This window comes from Nomascus leucogenys, chromosome 18 (genome assembly GCF_006542625.1).
Source record: "Nomascus leucogenys isolate Asia chromosome 18, Asia_NLE_v1, whole genome shotgun sequence".
In the NCBI taxonomy this organism is placed as follows: Eukaryota; Metazoa; Chordata; class Mammalia; order Primates; family Hylobatidae; genus Nomascus; species Nomascus leucogenys.
Genome location: NC_044398.1, coordinates 102,586,162 through 102,598,463, shown reverse-complemented (window position 1 = coordinate 102,598,463; position 12,302 = coordinate 102,586,162). Strand labels below are relative to the sequence as shown.

Sequence of the window (12,302 nt, the reverse complement as noted above, 5' to 3'; positions counted from 1 at the left end):
GTAATCCCAGTTACTTGGGAGGCTGAGGCCCGAGAATCGCTTGAACCCGGGAGGTGGAGGTTGCAGTGAGCCGAGATCGCACTACTGCATTCCAGCCTGGGTGACAGAGCGAGACTCCGTCTCAAAAAAAAAAAAAAAAAAACCATAGGCTTGCTTGCTTTTTTTTTTTTCTTGGCCACATGCACCAGATTGAAGAATAAGCTTTCTTGTCTGTTCTCTATACAGTGATATGTAAAAATCACCACTCAGATCAAAGAATTGAGAACTGCGCACCCAGGCGTGGTGTCTCACGCCTGTAATCCCAGCACTTTGGGAGGCCGAGGCGAGCAGATCACCTGAGGTCAGGAGTTCAAGACCAGCCTGGCCAATATGGCGAAACCCCATCTCTACTACAAAAATTAGCCAGGCATGGTGGCACATGCCTGCCATCCCATCTACAAAGGAGGCTGAGGCAGGAGAATTGCTTGAACTCGGGAGGTGGAGGCTGCAGTGAGCCGAGATCGCGCCACTGCCCTCCAGCCTGGATAACAGAGGCGACTCTGTCTCAAAAAAAAAAAAAAAAAAAAAGAATTGAGAACCGCGCACACTCTCACAAGGACTCAGCCGTGGTCAGTCCATTCTTGGGTGGGTGATCGGGTATGACTGAAGCAGGTGCCCCCTGTCACTGTTTTTGTTGTTGTTGTTGTTCTTGTTGTTGTTTTTTGGGAGATAGGGTCTCACTCTGCTGCCCACGTGGAATGCAGTGATGCAATCATGGCTCACTGCAGCCTCAACCTCCCAGGCTCAGGCAATCCTCCCACCTCAGCCTTCCAAGTAGCTGGAACTACTGGCACGTGGACCAGCTAATTTTTTGGTATTTTTTGTAGAGATAAGGTTTCACCATGTTGCCCAGGCTAGTCTCGAACTGTTGGGCTCAAGTGATCCATCCGCCTTGGCGTCTCAAAATGCTGGAAATCCAGGTGTGAGCCATTATGCCTTTGTTTGGTTCAGGCTTTATACTAAGTGCATCTCAAATATTTTATTGAACCTCCTTTCATTTGTAAGACTACTTCAGGTATCTCTGTTAAAATGAACCAACCAGAAAGATTCCCACTCAAGTGCAGGACAACAGATAGTATCAAGAATTAAGGCCGGGCGCGGTAGCTCGCCCCTGTATCCCCAGCACTTTGGGAGGCCAAGGTGGGTGGATCACCTGAGGTCAGGAGTTCAAGACCAGCCTGGCCAACATGGTGAAACCCCATCTGTAAGGTGGGCTGAGTGGCTCACACCTGTAAATCCAGCACTTTGGGAGGCCAAGGTGGGCAGATCACTTGAAGTTAGGAGTTCGAGACCAGCCTGGGCAACATGGCAAAATCCTCGTCTCTACCAAAGATATAAAAATTAGCTGCGTGTGGCGGCACACGCAGCTACCCGGGAGGCTGAGGTGGGAGAATCGCTTGAACCTGGGAGGCAGAGGTTGCAGTGAGTTGAGATTGTGCCACTGCACCCTAGCCTGAGTGACAGAGTGAGACCCTGTCTCAAAAAAAAAAAAAAAAAAGAAAAGAAAAAGAAAAACAAGGCTGGGCGCGGTGGCTCATGCCTGTAATCCCAGCATTTTGGGAGGCTGAGGTGGGCAGATCACCTGGGTTCAGGAGTTCGAGACCAGCCTGCCCAACATGGTGAAACCCTGTCTCTACTAAAAATACAAAAAAAAATCAATTGGGCATGGTGGAAGGTGGCTGTAATTGCAACTGCTTGGGAGGCTGAAGCAGGAGAATCATCCGAACCAGAAGGCAGAGGTTGTAGTGAGCTGAGGCCGCACCATTGCACTCCATCCTGGGTGACGGAGTGAGACTCCATCTCAACAACAAACAAAAAAACCCACAAAAAAACCCAAAAAATCCAAACAAAATGAGCACTTGTTGGGAACAGCAGGGAAAGCCTTTTGTGTATATGTTTAGCTGCTTTGCGTCTGCTTTTAGAAAGAAGTGTCCGTGCCATCGGCAGGCGAGCTGCAGGCTTCAGTGCTATTGGGAGATACTGTATAGCCAGGCTTCCAGAGCCGCCTTTCTCCCTGCCCACGCTGGCCCGTGTGCTAATCTAGTGTGCAGTTTACAGATAGCTACGAGAACTCCTAGGAACATTTTGCTTATTATTGCCATGGTTTCTGGTAAGATAAGCTTTGTTGAAAACAGTATAATTCAAGTATGATAGTAACAACAAGATGCAGAAAGGCGGTGTTTCTCGTTCTGAAAGGTGCTTTGCTATGAAGCCATAATACAGTGTGTTATTTGAGAATCCTGGGAGGAGTCTCTGGGACCCTAGTTGACTGTGGTGGGAGAACTTGTTCTGCTTTCCTTTCTTTCAGATTAGTGGATCATGTTTCTACATCCATAGCAGGAACAATGCAATTTGTCAGTAAATTTTTCATACTGCAGTCACCCTGGAGCCGGTGACTGAGTGGATTCTCCACCGTGGTGTGTTTGTAACTTACTGTCCGTCTGCTGGAGCGGTGCTGGCTGGCTTTGGCCACTCTGGTTTATGTCTCTTGGCTCTGTTTTCTGCCGCTACTGGATTTTGCAGGGAAGGGCAGGCTGTCTCATTTTTCACAGTCTCACCTTTTTTTTTTTTTTTTTGAAAGCCTCTGAATTGAGTATTTTGGACTTGGAGAATTAGAACTATCCCCAAATCACCAATTACATGAAATTCATCTGTTCTACAGATTATAAAGAAAATATAATTAAAATGGAGTTTTAAAAATGTATACTTTGATTCACTCTTGTTCATTCTAACATGGTAACATGTGAAAGAGGCCTATTCTAGTTAATGATTTGTTTAAAAAATATTTGGTTAATGTTTCAGAATAAACAACTTGGTACTTTGTGTTCAATTAGTAGCTTCAGTGTTAAAATTCTTAGGAATCTTCAGGACAGATTGGCCAGTCTGGACTCCGGATTAGGTAACTCTCAGGTACCCAGCAAGACTCTCACATTCTTAGGAACGAGCTTAGGAACGAGGACTTTTGTGAGATAAGTGGGGGGACATTTTATAAACTCCAGTTGTCTCCAGGAAGTTGGTTGATGATGGATTTCCGAGCCGAGAGTCACGCAGGCACACGGAGCCCTAGGATTGGGGCGATGGCCCCGGCCTCTTCCATTGTGGAGGGGAAGCGGAAACTCAGTCTCTGGCTCAGGAATCCCACACTGTGGGGTCCCTTAGCTGGGGCTGGCCCTGTTTGAGCCTGACTTTGTGGGGCATGTTGGCCGACAGTGGCGAGAGGGCCAGCCGCGGGGACCCAGGCCTTGCTCTGGTGCCCTGTGTGCTTCAGGCGTTCTGGATTGCCTCCTGGGTGATGCGATGGCCTTGCTGACCACGTGCTGCACCCCCCATCCTTGTCCTGAAACAGAGCAGCTGTGTCCTGGCATCTCCAGTGGGGCTGCCCTTGAGGGTTCTGTGCTTGCTGCTTGGTGGCAGCCCCGGCATCTGAACTTCACCACAGGGCCTGGGGGGCCTTCCTCGGGTTCACCGATGCCCACAGGGCCTGGGGGGCCTTCCTCGGGTTCACTGATGCCCACAGGGCCTAGGGGGGCCTTCCTTGGGTTCACTGATGCCCACAGGGCCTGGGGGGCCTTCCTTGGGTTCACCGATGCCCACAGGGCCTGGGGGGCCTTCCTCGGGTACACCGATGCCCACAGGGCCTAGGGGGGGCCTTCCTCGGGTTCACTGATGCCCACAGGGCCTGGGGGGCCTTCCTTGGGTTCACCGATGCCCACAGGGCCTGGGGGGCCTTCCTCGGGTACACCGATGCCCACAGGGCCTAGGGGGGGCCTTCCTCGGGTTCACTGATGCCCACAGGGCCTGGGGGGTCTTCCTCGGGTTCACCGATGCCCACAGGGCCTGGGGGGCCTTCCTCAGGTTCACTGATGCCCACAGGGCCTGGGGGGCCTTCCTCGGGTTCACCGATGCCCACAGGGCCTGGGGGACCTTCCTCGGGTTCACCGATGCTCATCTGCCACAACCTGCCTGAGGCCCTAGGGTTTTGTCAGTTAATGGATGTGGCTGCAGCCAGGGCTCCTGCCAGCCTGTTGCCTCTCCCTGTCCCTGAGCATTTTCACAGCCCAGCCCGCCACCCAAAAGGGGCTTCCTTCAGGAGTCTGCTCCCTCTGTGGCAATGCCGCCTCCTTTTTCCTTTCTCCCTGGCCCACACTTTCTTTGCTCTCTTTTTCCTCTTTTGCTGTTCTTGAAGTTTTCATTATGGAGGAGTTCAAACCCATATGAAAGTGGAGAGTAGTGAAACGGTGCACTGGTACCCATCCCCAGTCACAGCAATGTGCAGGCATGCCTCTGGTGACATCTGTGCCTCACCCCAGATTCTTGAGGTATTTCTAAGTATTTCAGTACATGTGTCTAAAAACCAGTGCTCTTTGAAAAATTACGAAAATATCATCACACCTACAAAAATGAACAGTTCCTTAATATCATCAAATATTTATCAGTGTTCAAACTTTTTTTTTTTTTTTTTAGACAGAGTGTCACTGTTTTTGCCCAGGCTGGAGTGTGGTGGCACGATCTCAGCTCACTGCAACCTCTGCCTCCCGGGTTCAAGCAATTCTCCTGCCTCAGCCTCCTGAGTAGCTGGAGTTCCAGGTTCCCACCACCACGCCCAGCTAATTTTGTATTTTTGTAGATATGTTGGTCAGGCTGGTCTCGAACTCCTGACCTCAAGTGATTGGCCCACTTCAGCCTCCCAAAGGGCTGGGATTATAGGTGTGAACCACCACACCCAGCCTCAAACTTTTTTTTTTTTTTTTTGCAGACAAAGTCTCATTCTGTAGCCCAGGTTGGAGTGCAGTGGCACAATCTTGGCTCACTGCAACCTCCGCCTCCTGGGTTCAAGTGATTCTCCACCCTCAGCCTCCTGAGTAGCTGGGATTACAAGCGAGTGCCACCACGCCTGGTTAATTTTTGTATTTTTAGTAGAGATGGGGTTTTGCCATGTTGGCCAGGCTGGTCTGGAACCCGTGACCTTTGGTGATCCCAACTCAGCCTCCCAAAGTGCTGGGAATACAGGCGTGAGCCACAAGGCACCTGGCTGCATTGTGGTTTTAATTTAATGTGCATTTCTTTAAGGACTAATTGAGCATTTTTTCATGTGGTTATCAACCATTCATACATATTTTCTGATGAAATTTCTGTTTAAGTCTTTTGCCCACTTAAAAAAAAAATTGAGTTATCTTTTTTTTTTTTTTTTTTTTGAGACAGAGTCTCATTCAATCACCTAGGCTGGAGTGCAATGGCGCAGTCTCTGCTCACTGCAACTTCTGCCTCCCGGGTTTAAGCAATTTTCCTGTCTCAGCCTCCTGAGTAGCTGGGATTACAGGCATGCACCGCCACGCCTGTCTGATTTTTTGTATTTTTAGTAGAGACAGGGTTTCTCCACGTTGGTCAGGATGATCTCGAACTCCTGGCGTCAGGTGATCCACTCACCTCGGCCTCCCACAGTCCTGGGATTACAGGTGTGAGCCACCACGCCTGGCCTGAGTTGTTTTCTTAATTATAAGATTTCCTTATATATTCTGGACACAAGTCATTTAACAGATATATGATTTGCAAATACTTTCTCCCAGTCAGTGTTTTTTTTTGCTTTTATTAATGTCTTTTGAGTATAAAAGTTTTATTTTATTTATTTTATTTATTTATTTATTTATTTTTGTTGTTGTTGTTGTTGTTTTTTATTTTATTTTATTTTTTTACTTTTTTTAATTATACTTTAGGTTTTAGGGTACATGTGCACAATGTGCAGGTTTGTTACATATGTATCCATGTGCCATGTTGATTTCCTGCACCCATTAACTCGTCATTTAGCATTAGGTATATCTCCTAATGCTGTCCCTCCCCCCTGAGTATAAAAGTTTTAAATTTTTATTTTTTATTTTAAGTTTTGGGGTACATGTGCAGGATGTACAGGTTTGATACATAGGCAAACGTGTGCCATGGTGATTTGCTGCACCTGTCAGCCCATCAGCTGGGTATTAAGCCCAGGTATTTTATGTAATGCTGTCCCCCCTCCCACCCCATCCCCTGAAAATTTTTAAATTTTTATGAAATCCAATTTACACTTGGCAGAATAAACCTGTATTCTTTCTGAAGAGTTTCATTTTATGTTACATCCGTGTGTGAGTTACCCTACTTAGCGTTTATGATTTTTGATATCAAGGGTCTTTTTCCCTCAGTTGTTCTCTACCAAGGACTCTTCAGAGCCAGGAAAGCATTTCTGAATGGGCAGTGTGTGCTTATCTGTGTTATCTTTGTAATGTATCTGTGTTGGCATTTTGGATCCTTGTTGGAACAATATCTACAACTTCAGAACTGATCTCCCCATGTAAGACCCTGGCTGCTGGCTTTCAGTGGCCAGGGTCCTACTCTCGTGGTTCATCACGCCAGGTGCTGCTGGCAGCCCATTTACAGAATGCTGCCTGTCCTGTGGCTGTGGCCGTCTGCAGTGGCCCGTGGAGGCCATGCTGCCTCCTGGACGTGAGGAGTCAGAGGCTGTCACTGTCAGCACCGCCCCTGTTGGCGGCTTCTTTGCATGTGGTGAAAAACCAAGCTCGTGATACAACCTAATCCTGATTCCCTAAAGTGGCCCCCAGCCTTCTTGGCACCAGGGGTTGGTTTCATAGAAGATGCTTTTCCACAGATGGGCAGGGGGTTGGGGTGGTTTCAGGATAAAACTGTTCAGATCATCAGGCGTTAGATTCTCATAAGGAGCGCGCAACCCGGACTCCTCGCATGCGGAGCGCACGGTAGGCTTTGCGCTCCTATGAGAACCTGATGCCCCTGCTGATCTGACAGGAGGGGAGCTCAGGCGGTAATGCTCCCTCACCTCCTGCTGTGCTTCCACATTCCCAGCAGGCCACACAGCAGATCTCTCCCAGTCCGAGGTCCAGGGTTGGGGACCCCTGCTGTAAAGGCTTAGGGTAACCTAGTCTCATTTGGCAATTGCAGGTGAAGGACTTAACTAAGTACTTGGATCCCAGTGGGCTCGGCGTGATCAGCTTTGAAGACTTCTACCAAGGGATCACAGCCATCAGAAACGGAGGTCAGTCGTCCCCGCCATGAGCTCCCGTCTCCTCTCCCCTTCCTCAGCCACCCTCTCAGCCATCTGCACATCACCAGGCTCCTCGTGCCGACTCTAACATCTTTCCTTCTCCTTGAAGCCCCAACATACCCCAGGCTTCCAGGTGGTCTCTTTCCTTTCTTGTTACTTTCTCCTCACACACCCTGTTTTCCAGAATCGGCTGCATTAACTGCTTTTCCATAATGCTAGAAAGCAACTGCCCCTTTCCTCAAAGATTTCATGATGAAAATTTGAGAATTTTCAAAATATTGAAAGAATGATTCCATGGCCACCCAAGTGGGTGTTCACCACCCGTGCTCTGCAGGCAGCACTTTGTTGCACTCTCTCCACACGTCTCTGTCCATCTGCAGTCTGTCCCCCGGCCTCTCTCGAGTGGGATGCGTTTGTAATCAGCATGCTTCCGTGCACACCGCCCTGAACACTGCAGCCCATACCACCATCGTTCCCTAGAGCTCAGTGTTTGTTTCCAGTCTTCGTTTGAGTAAAAATTCACCTGCAGTGAAATGTACAGCTCACGCCTGCTCCTGTGTGAGCCCCGACAGACTCCCTTGCCTGGCAGTGCAGAGCCTGTCACGCCCATCAGTGTCCCCATGTGGGTCCCGCATACCCCTTGCCCTCAGGCAGTGCCTTCCTTCCTGCTGGCACCATTGCTGATTTGTCACCATGGATTAGTTTTGCCTATCTCTCTTTTTTTTCTTTGAGACTGAGTTTCACTCTTGTCGCCCAGGCTGGAGTGCAATGGCCTGATCTCGGCTTACTGCAGCCTCCACCTCCCGGGTTCAAGCGATTCTCCTGCCTGAACTGGGATTATAGGCACCCACCACCATGCTCACCTCTACTAAAAATACAAAAAATATAAAAATTTTTGTATTTTTAGTAGAGACGGAGTTTCACCATGTTGGTGGGGCTGGTCTTGAACTCCTGACCTCAGGTGATCTGCCTGCCTCAGCCTCCCAAGGCTGAGGTGCTGGGGTTACAGGCATGAACCATCGTGCCTGGCCAGTTTCACCTGTCTTGCGGGTTCGTGTGCTCTCACTTGGCTTCTTTCCCCAGCATGATGCCTTCCCCGGCACGATCCCTTCCCCAGCACGATGCCTTCCTCAGCACAATCCCTTCCTCAGCACGATCCCTTCCTCAGCACGATGCCTCTGAGATTCATCCGTGGGGTTTGCATGTTTCAGACTCTGTGCTGTCCATTGTGGGGCAGCGTCCGTTGTGTGCTTGTGCCATATTTCGTTTCTCATTCTCCTGGTGATGGGCATGTTTGTGTACAAGTCTTTATGTGGACGCGTGTCTTCAAGTCCTTGGGGCCTGTATCTAGGAGTGGGTCATGTGCTGGGTAGACTCGGTTCTTCACAGTGGCCGTGCCGTTTCACACTCTCACCAGTCCCCATACTATATACTGTCCGTCTTAACGTCGAGTTCTGAAGCTCTGAACAGGCCTTCCCATTTCCTCATGTTTGGCCAGGCAGTGTGGGGTGACGGTGGCAGGTCCTTTCCCTCCTTCCTGCACGTGCAGGATAAGTCAGACCTTGGCTGGGGCCCTCAGAGTCGGCAGGTGCAGTCAGGTTGACAGATGCCCTTGGACCTCGACCTCAGGTCTTGTCTGTCTCCTCCACAAAATTATTGCCTGACAGTGTCTCTAAGGTGCTGGGTTTTCTCAGATGCCAAGTCCTTAGATGGCTCTGGGGAAAGTGCTGTTTGTTATTCCCCGTTTTATTTTTTATTTTTTATTTTTTTGAGACAGAGTTTTGCTCTTGTTGCCCAGGCTGGAGTGCAATGGCATGATTTCGTCTCACTGCAACCTCTGCCTCCCAGGTTCAAGCGATTCTCCTGCCTCACCCTCCCGAGTAGCCGGGATTACAGGCATGTGCCATCACGCCCAGCTAATTTTGTGTTTTTAGTAGAGACAGGGTTTCTCCATTTTGGCCAGGCTGGTCTCGAACTCCTGACCTCAGGTGATCCGCCCACCTTGGCCTCCCAAAGTGCTGGGGTTACAGTTGTGAGCCACTGCGCCTGGCCTGTTCCCCGTTTGTTACTTTTTATTCGACCGTCTGTTCTTTCATCCATGAACATGTTGTGGGACCACCATGGCCTCCGCGCTGGGCTTGGCCCTGGGGCCTCTGTGGTGAACCAGCACCAGAGCAAGGGCAGCGGGCTGCGGCAGGAGGACAAATGGGTGAGGTGCTGCTGCTGTCAGCGTAGCAGGCCAGGCGTGAGATGGGAACTAGGCAGGCAGCCCTCTCTGAGGAGGGGTGGAGGGGAGAAAGGACACCCTGACAAGCAGGTAAAGACCACCTGGCCCAGGTGAGGAAGCAGTCCTGAGGTGGGGCGAGGGGCCCAGGACGAGGATGGAGAGAGACTGCAGGCTCTGGAGGCTGAGAGGAGCGTGCAGGCAAGCTCTGGGTCAAGGGGGCCTGCAGAGCAATGGGCAGAGCGGGTGGCCACAGACCCTCAGGAGGCAGCATTGGCAGGAGAAGGGGGAGGAAGAGGACAGTCAGGAGGCCTCCGAGTCTGCAGGCTGAGCACCAGCAGGTTGAGGCTGATGGGGCCGTGTCTCGGTCTCACTGATACGCTGAACCCTTAAGTAACGTCTTGAGGATAGGTGTGTACTTTATACGTTTATTTAACGTTTCTCCTTCTGCACAAAGCTTTCAGTAGCGGCTTTGTGAGAATTTGGTGTCTCGCATCCTGTGCCTTGAGGCTTGCTGCTTGGCGTGCTGCAGGTCCTCCCTCCAGGCCTTCTGGAAAGTCTGGTTCTCCTCAGGTTACTCCTGGGACACGGCAGCCGTGCCCATGACCCTCCGGATGAGTTCGTCCTCTAACTGATTCACTGGTTAGCTCTGGGGAGATTCTAGGTGTAAACTTTTTCCTCTTAGTTTGAAAAATCCATTATGGGCCAGGCACTGTGGCTCATTCCTGTAATCCCAGCACTTTGGGAGGCTGAGGTGAGAGGATCAGTTGATCTCAGGAGGGTGAGACCAGCCTGGGCAACATAGTGAGACCTTGGCTGTGCAAAAAAATAAAAAAGTAGTTGAGCATTGTGGTGCATGCCTGTAGTCCCAGCTACTTGGGAGGTTGAGGTGGGAGCATCTCTTGATCCCAGGAGGTGGAGGCTGCAGTGGGCTGTGTTTGTGCCACTGCACTCCATGCACTCCAGCCTGGGTGACAGACCCTGTCTCAAAAAACAAAACAAAACAAAACAAAAAAACACTTGCCATTAATTCCGAACAGAATTTTGTGTGTAATAGACAATGCAATCTTTATGACACTGATGCTTTGGTACTTGCTGGGCTGGCTGGGTGGTTTTTATGCATGTGATGGGTACGCCCGAGAGGATGCTTCTTTTCTTGCCATTGGTCCCCTGAGTTCATGGAAGTGCGAGCTGGAGACTCATGTTAGCTTGGTCTCAGTCGCAGGGAGGAGAAAAGCCCCTCATGAAGCTGGTAGCTATGTCGTTTTTGTTTTGTATAGCTGTGCTTCGTCTTCACTCTTAAGTCAAGAATTACTGGATGCAGGCTTCTAGGTTGATGGTGAGGGAGCCTGGGGACCCCCAGAACTGGCTGTCATCGGAGAGAGCTCAGTGTTTGGGGCTGAGATGGGTGCATGGAGGCCAAGCACAAGACCCCAGGCGGCAGCTACTACTTCCATGAAAAACAAGAAGTGGAATAAGAGAGCCTGTACAAGCCATATTTTACATAGTCATAATAGTTAAATTGAATTTTGCTGTAACTGAAGATGGCGATGTAACCATTTTGGAAGATTGGGGCAGGGTGCAGTGTGGCAGGGCATCTCATGGGGACTGTTTGGAAAATACAGACGGAAGTAGATGTGAGCTTAGAGGGGAGTGTGGGCGGCCTGTCGGTAGCCACGGCCTCTTAGCACTGGCTCCTTTTTCTTTTGAGACAGAGTCTTGCTCTGTCGCCCAGGCTGGAGTGCAGTGGCGTGATCTCGGCTCACTGCACCTTGCGCCTCCCAGCTTCAAGTGATTCTCCTGCCTTAGCTTCCCGAGTAGCTGAGACCACAGGCTCGCGCTGCCATGCCTGGCCAATTTTTTGTGTTAGAGATGGGGTTTTGCCATGTTGGCCAGGCTGGTCTTGAACTCCTGACCTCAGGTGATCCACCCACCTCGGCCTCCCAAAGTGCTGAGATTACAGACGTGAGCCACCGCGCCCGGCCAGCATTTTCTACTGACAGGCACGTGTATGAAATCACAGGGAACAGGACTGTAACTCCATGCATTTTGAATAAAACCAGAAATTCTTTGTTGTGACTGCTGGTCTTGTTACAAATGTTACAACCCATATCCTTGGTGCCACAAAGAGTCAGAGCACTCAGGGCCCTGGCCGGTCACTGGGTGCTGGTCTCGGCTTGTCGTAGGGTGAACTTGCTCTGCACAATGTGGCTGGCAGAGTGTGTTCCTGGGCCTGTGACTGAGGGCGGCCTGCAGGCGATTTGGGCTGGAGATGTGTTCCCTCGGGGGTCAGGGACACAGCCTGTCGTGGAGAGTTAAGACGGGTCTTTTGTAGGTTTGGACAGGTGAAGTGCTCAGATCCCTCTGCAGGGTCAAGGCTGGGAACAGCAGTGGCCCTGGGTACCATGATACGGGCAGGAGGGAGCCACCTGGGTCCACGATTCTGTCATCAGGTAGGGGTTGGTTTGTTCCTGTGGACCATGGCTAATGCGAAATGGGGCAAGCTCAGCTCTAGGGGTTCCTGGGAGGCCTTGGCTTGGAAGGTGCCCGCTCTCAGCTCAGGAGTCAGGGTGTGGGAGACGCCCACCGAGCAGAATGAAGGCTCCAGCCTGGCCTGCTGCCCTCGGAGGAGCCTGATGCTCTGTCTGGGAAGCCTGGGGGCTGCCAGCTGCGGACTATGGCTGCCTGTGGTTGCCGGCATCCTGGCTTAGTGACTGAAGGGGTGAGAGAGTGAGCGTCCAAGGACAGCCCATCTCCAGATGTTTCTTAGTGGTTGCCCAGCCACCTGACACGCCAAGCTGGGGCCTTCTCCCCGACACCGTCCCATTCTCTCCTTGCCTTCACCTGGGCCAATCCCACAGCAGCTGGGGCACCCCACTCTCCTTCCCAGCAGCTGACAGATGGGCCTGGGCGGGCTCCTGTGGCTGTCTGCTTGAGAGGGCGGTGAGCTAGTCATCGTGAGCCTGCCAGGGCTCTCCTATCTCACTGCAC

General features: G+C 51.0%; 1 protein-coding gene across 2 annotated transcripts in view; it reads left to right on the top strand.

Annotated features, from left to right (window-relative positions):
• The window catches only part of RAB11FIP3 (RAB11 family interacting protein 3), a 95,821-nt gene that overhangs the window by 30,094 nt on the left and 53,425 nt on the right, over positions 1 to 12,302 (top strand). For both annotated transcript variants that reach the window (XM_030798006.1, XM_012497303.2), the window contains exon 2: positions 6,985 to 7,078. In XM_030798006.1, coding sequence (XP_030653866.1) covers positions 6,985 to 7,078 — 94 coding nt within the window. The remainder of the gene's footprint in view (positions 1 to 6,984; positions 7,079 to 12,302) is intronic.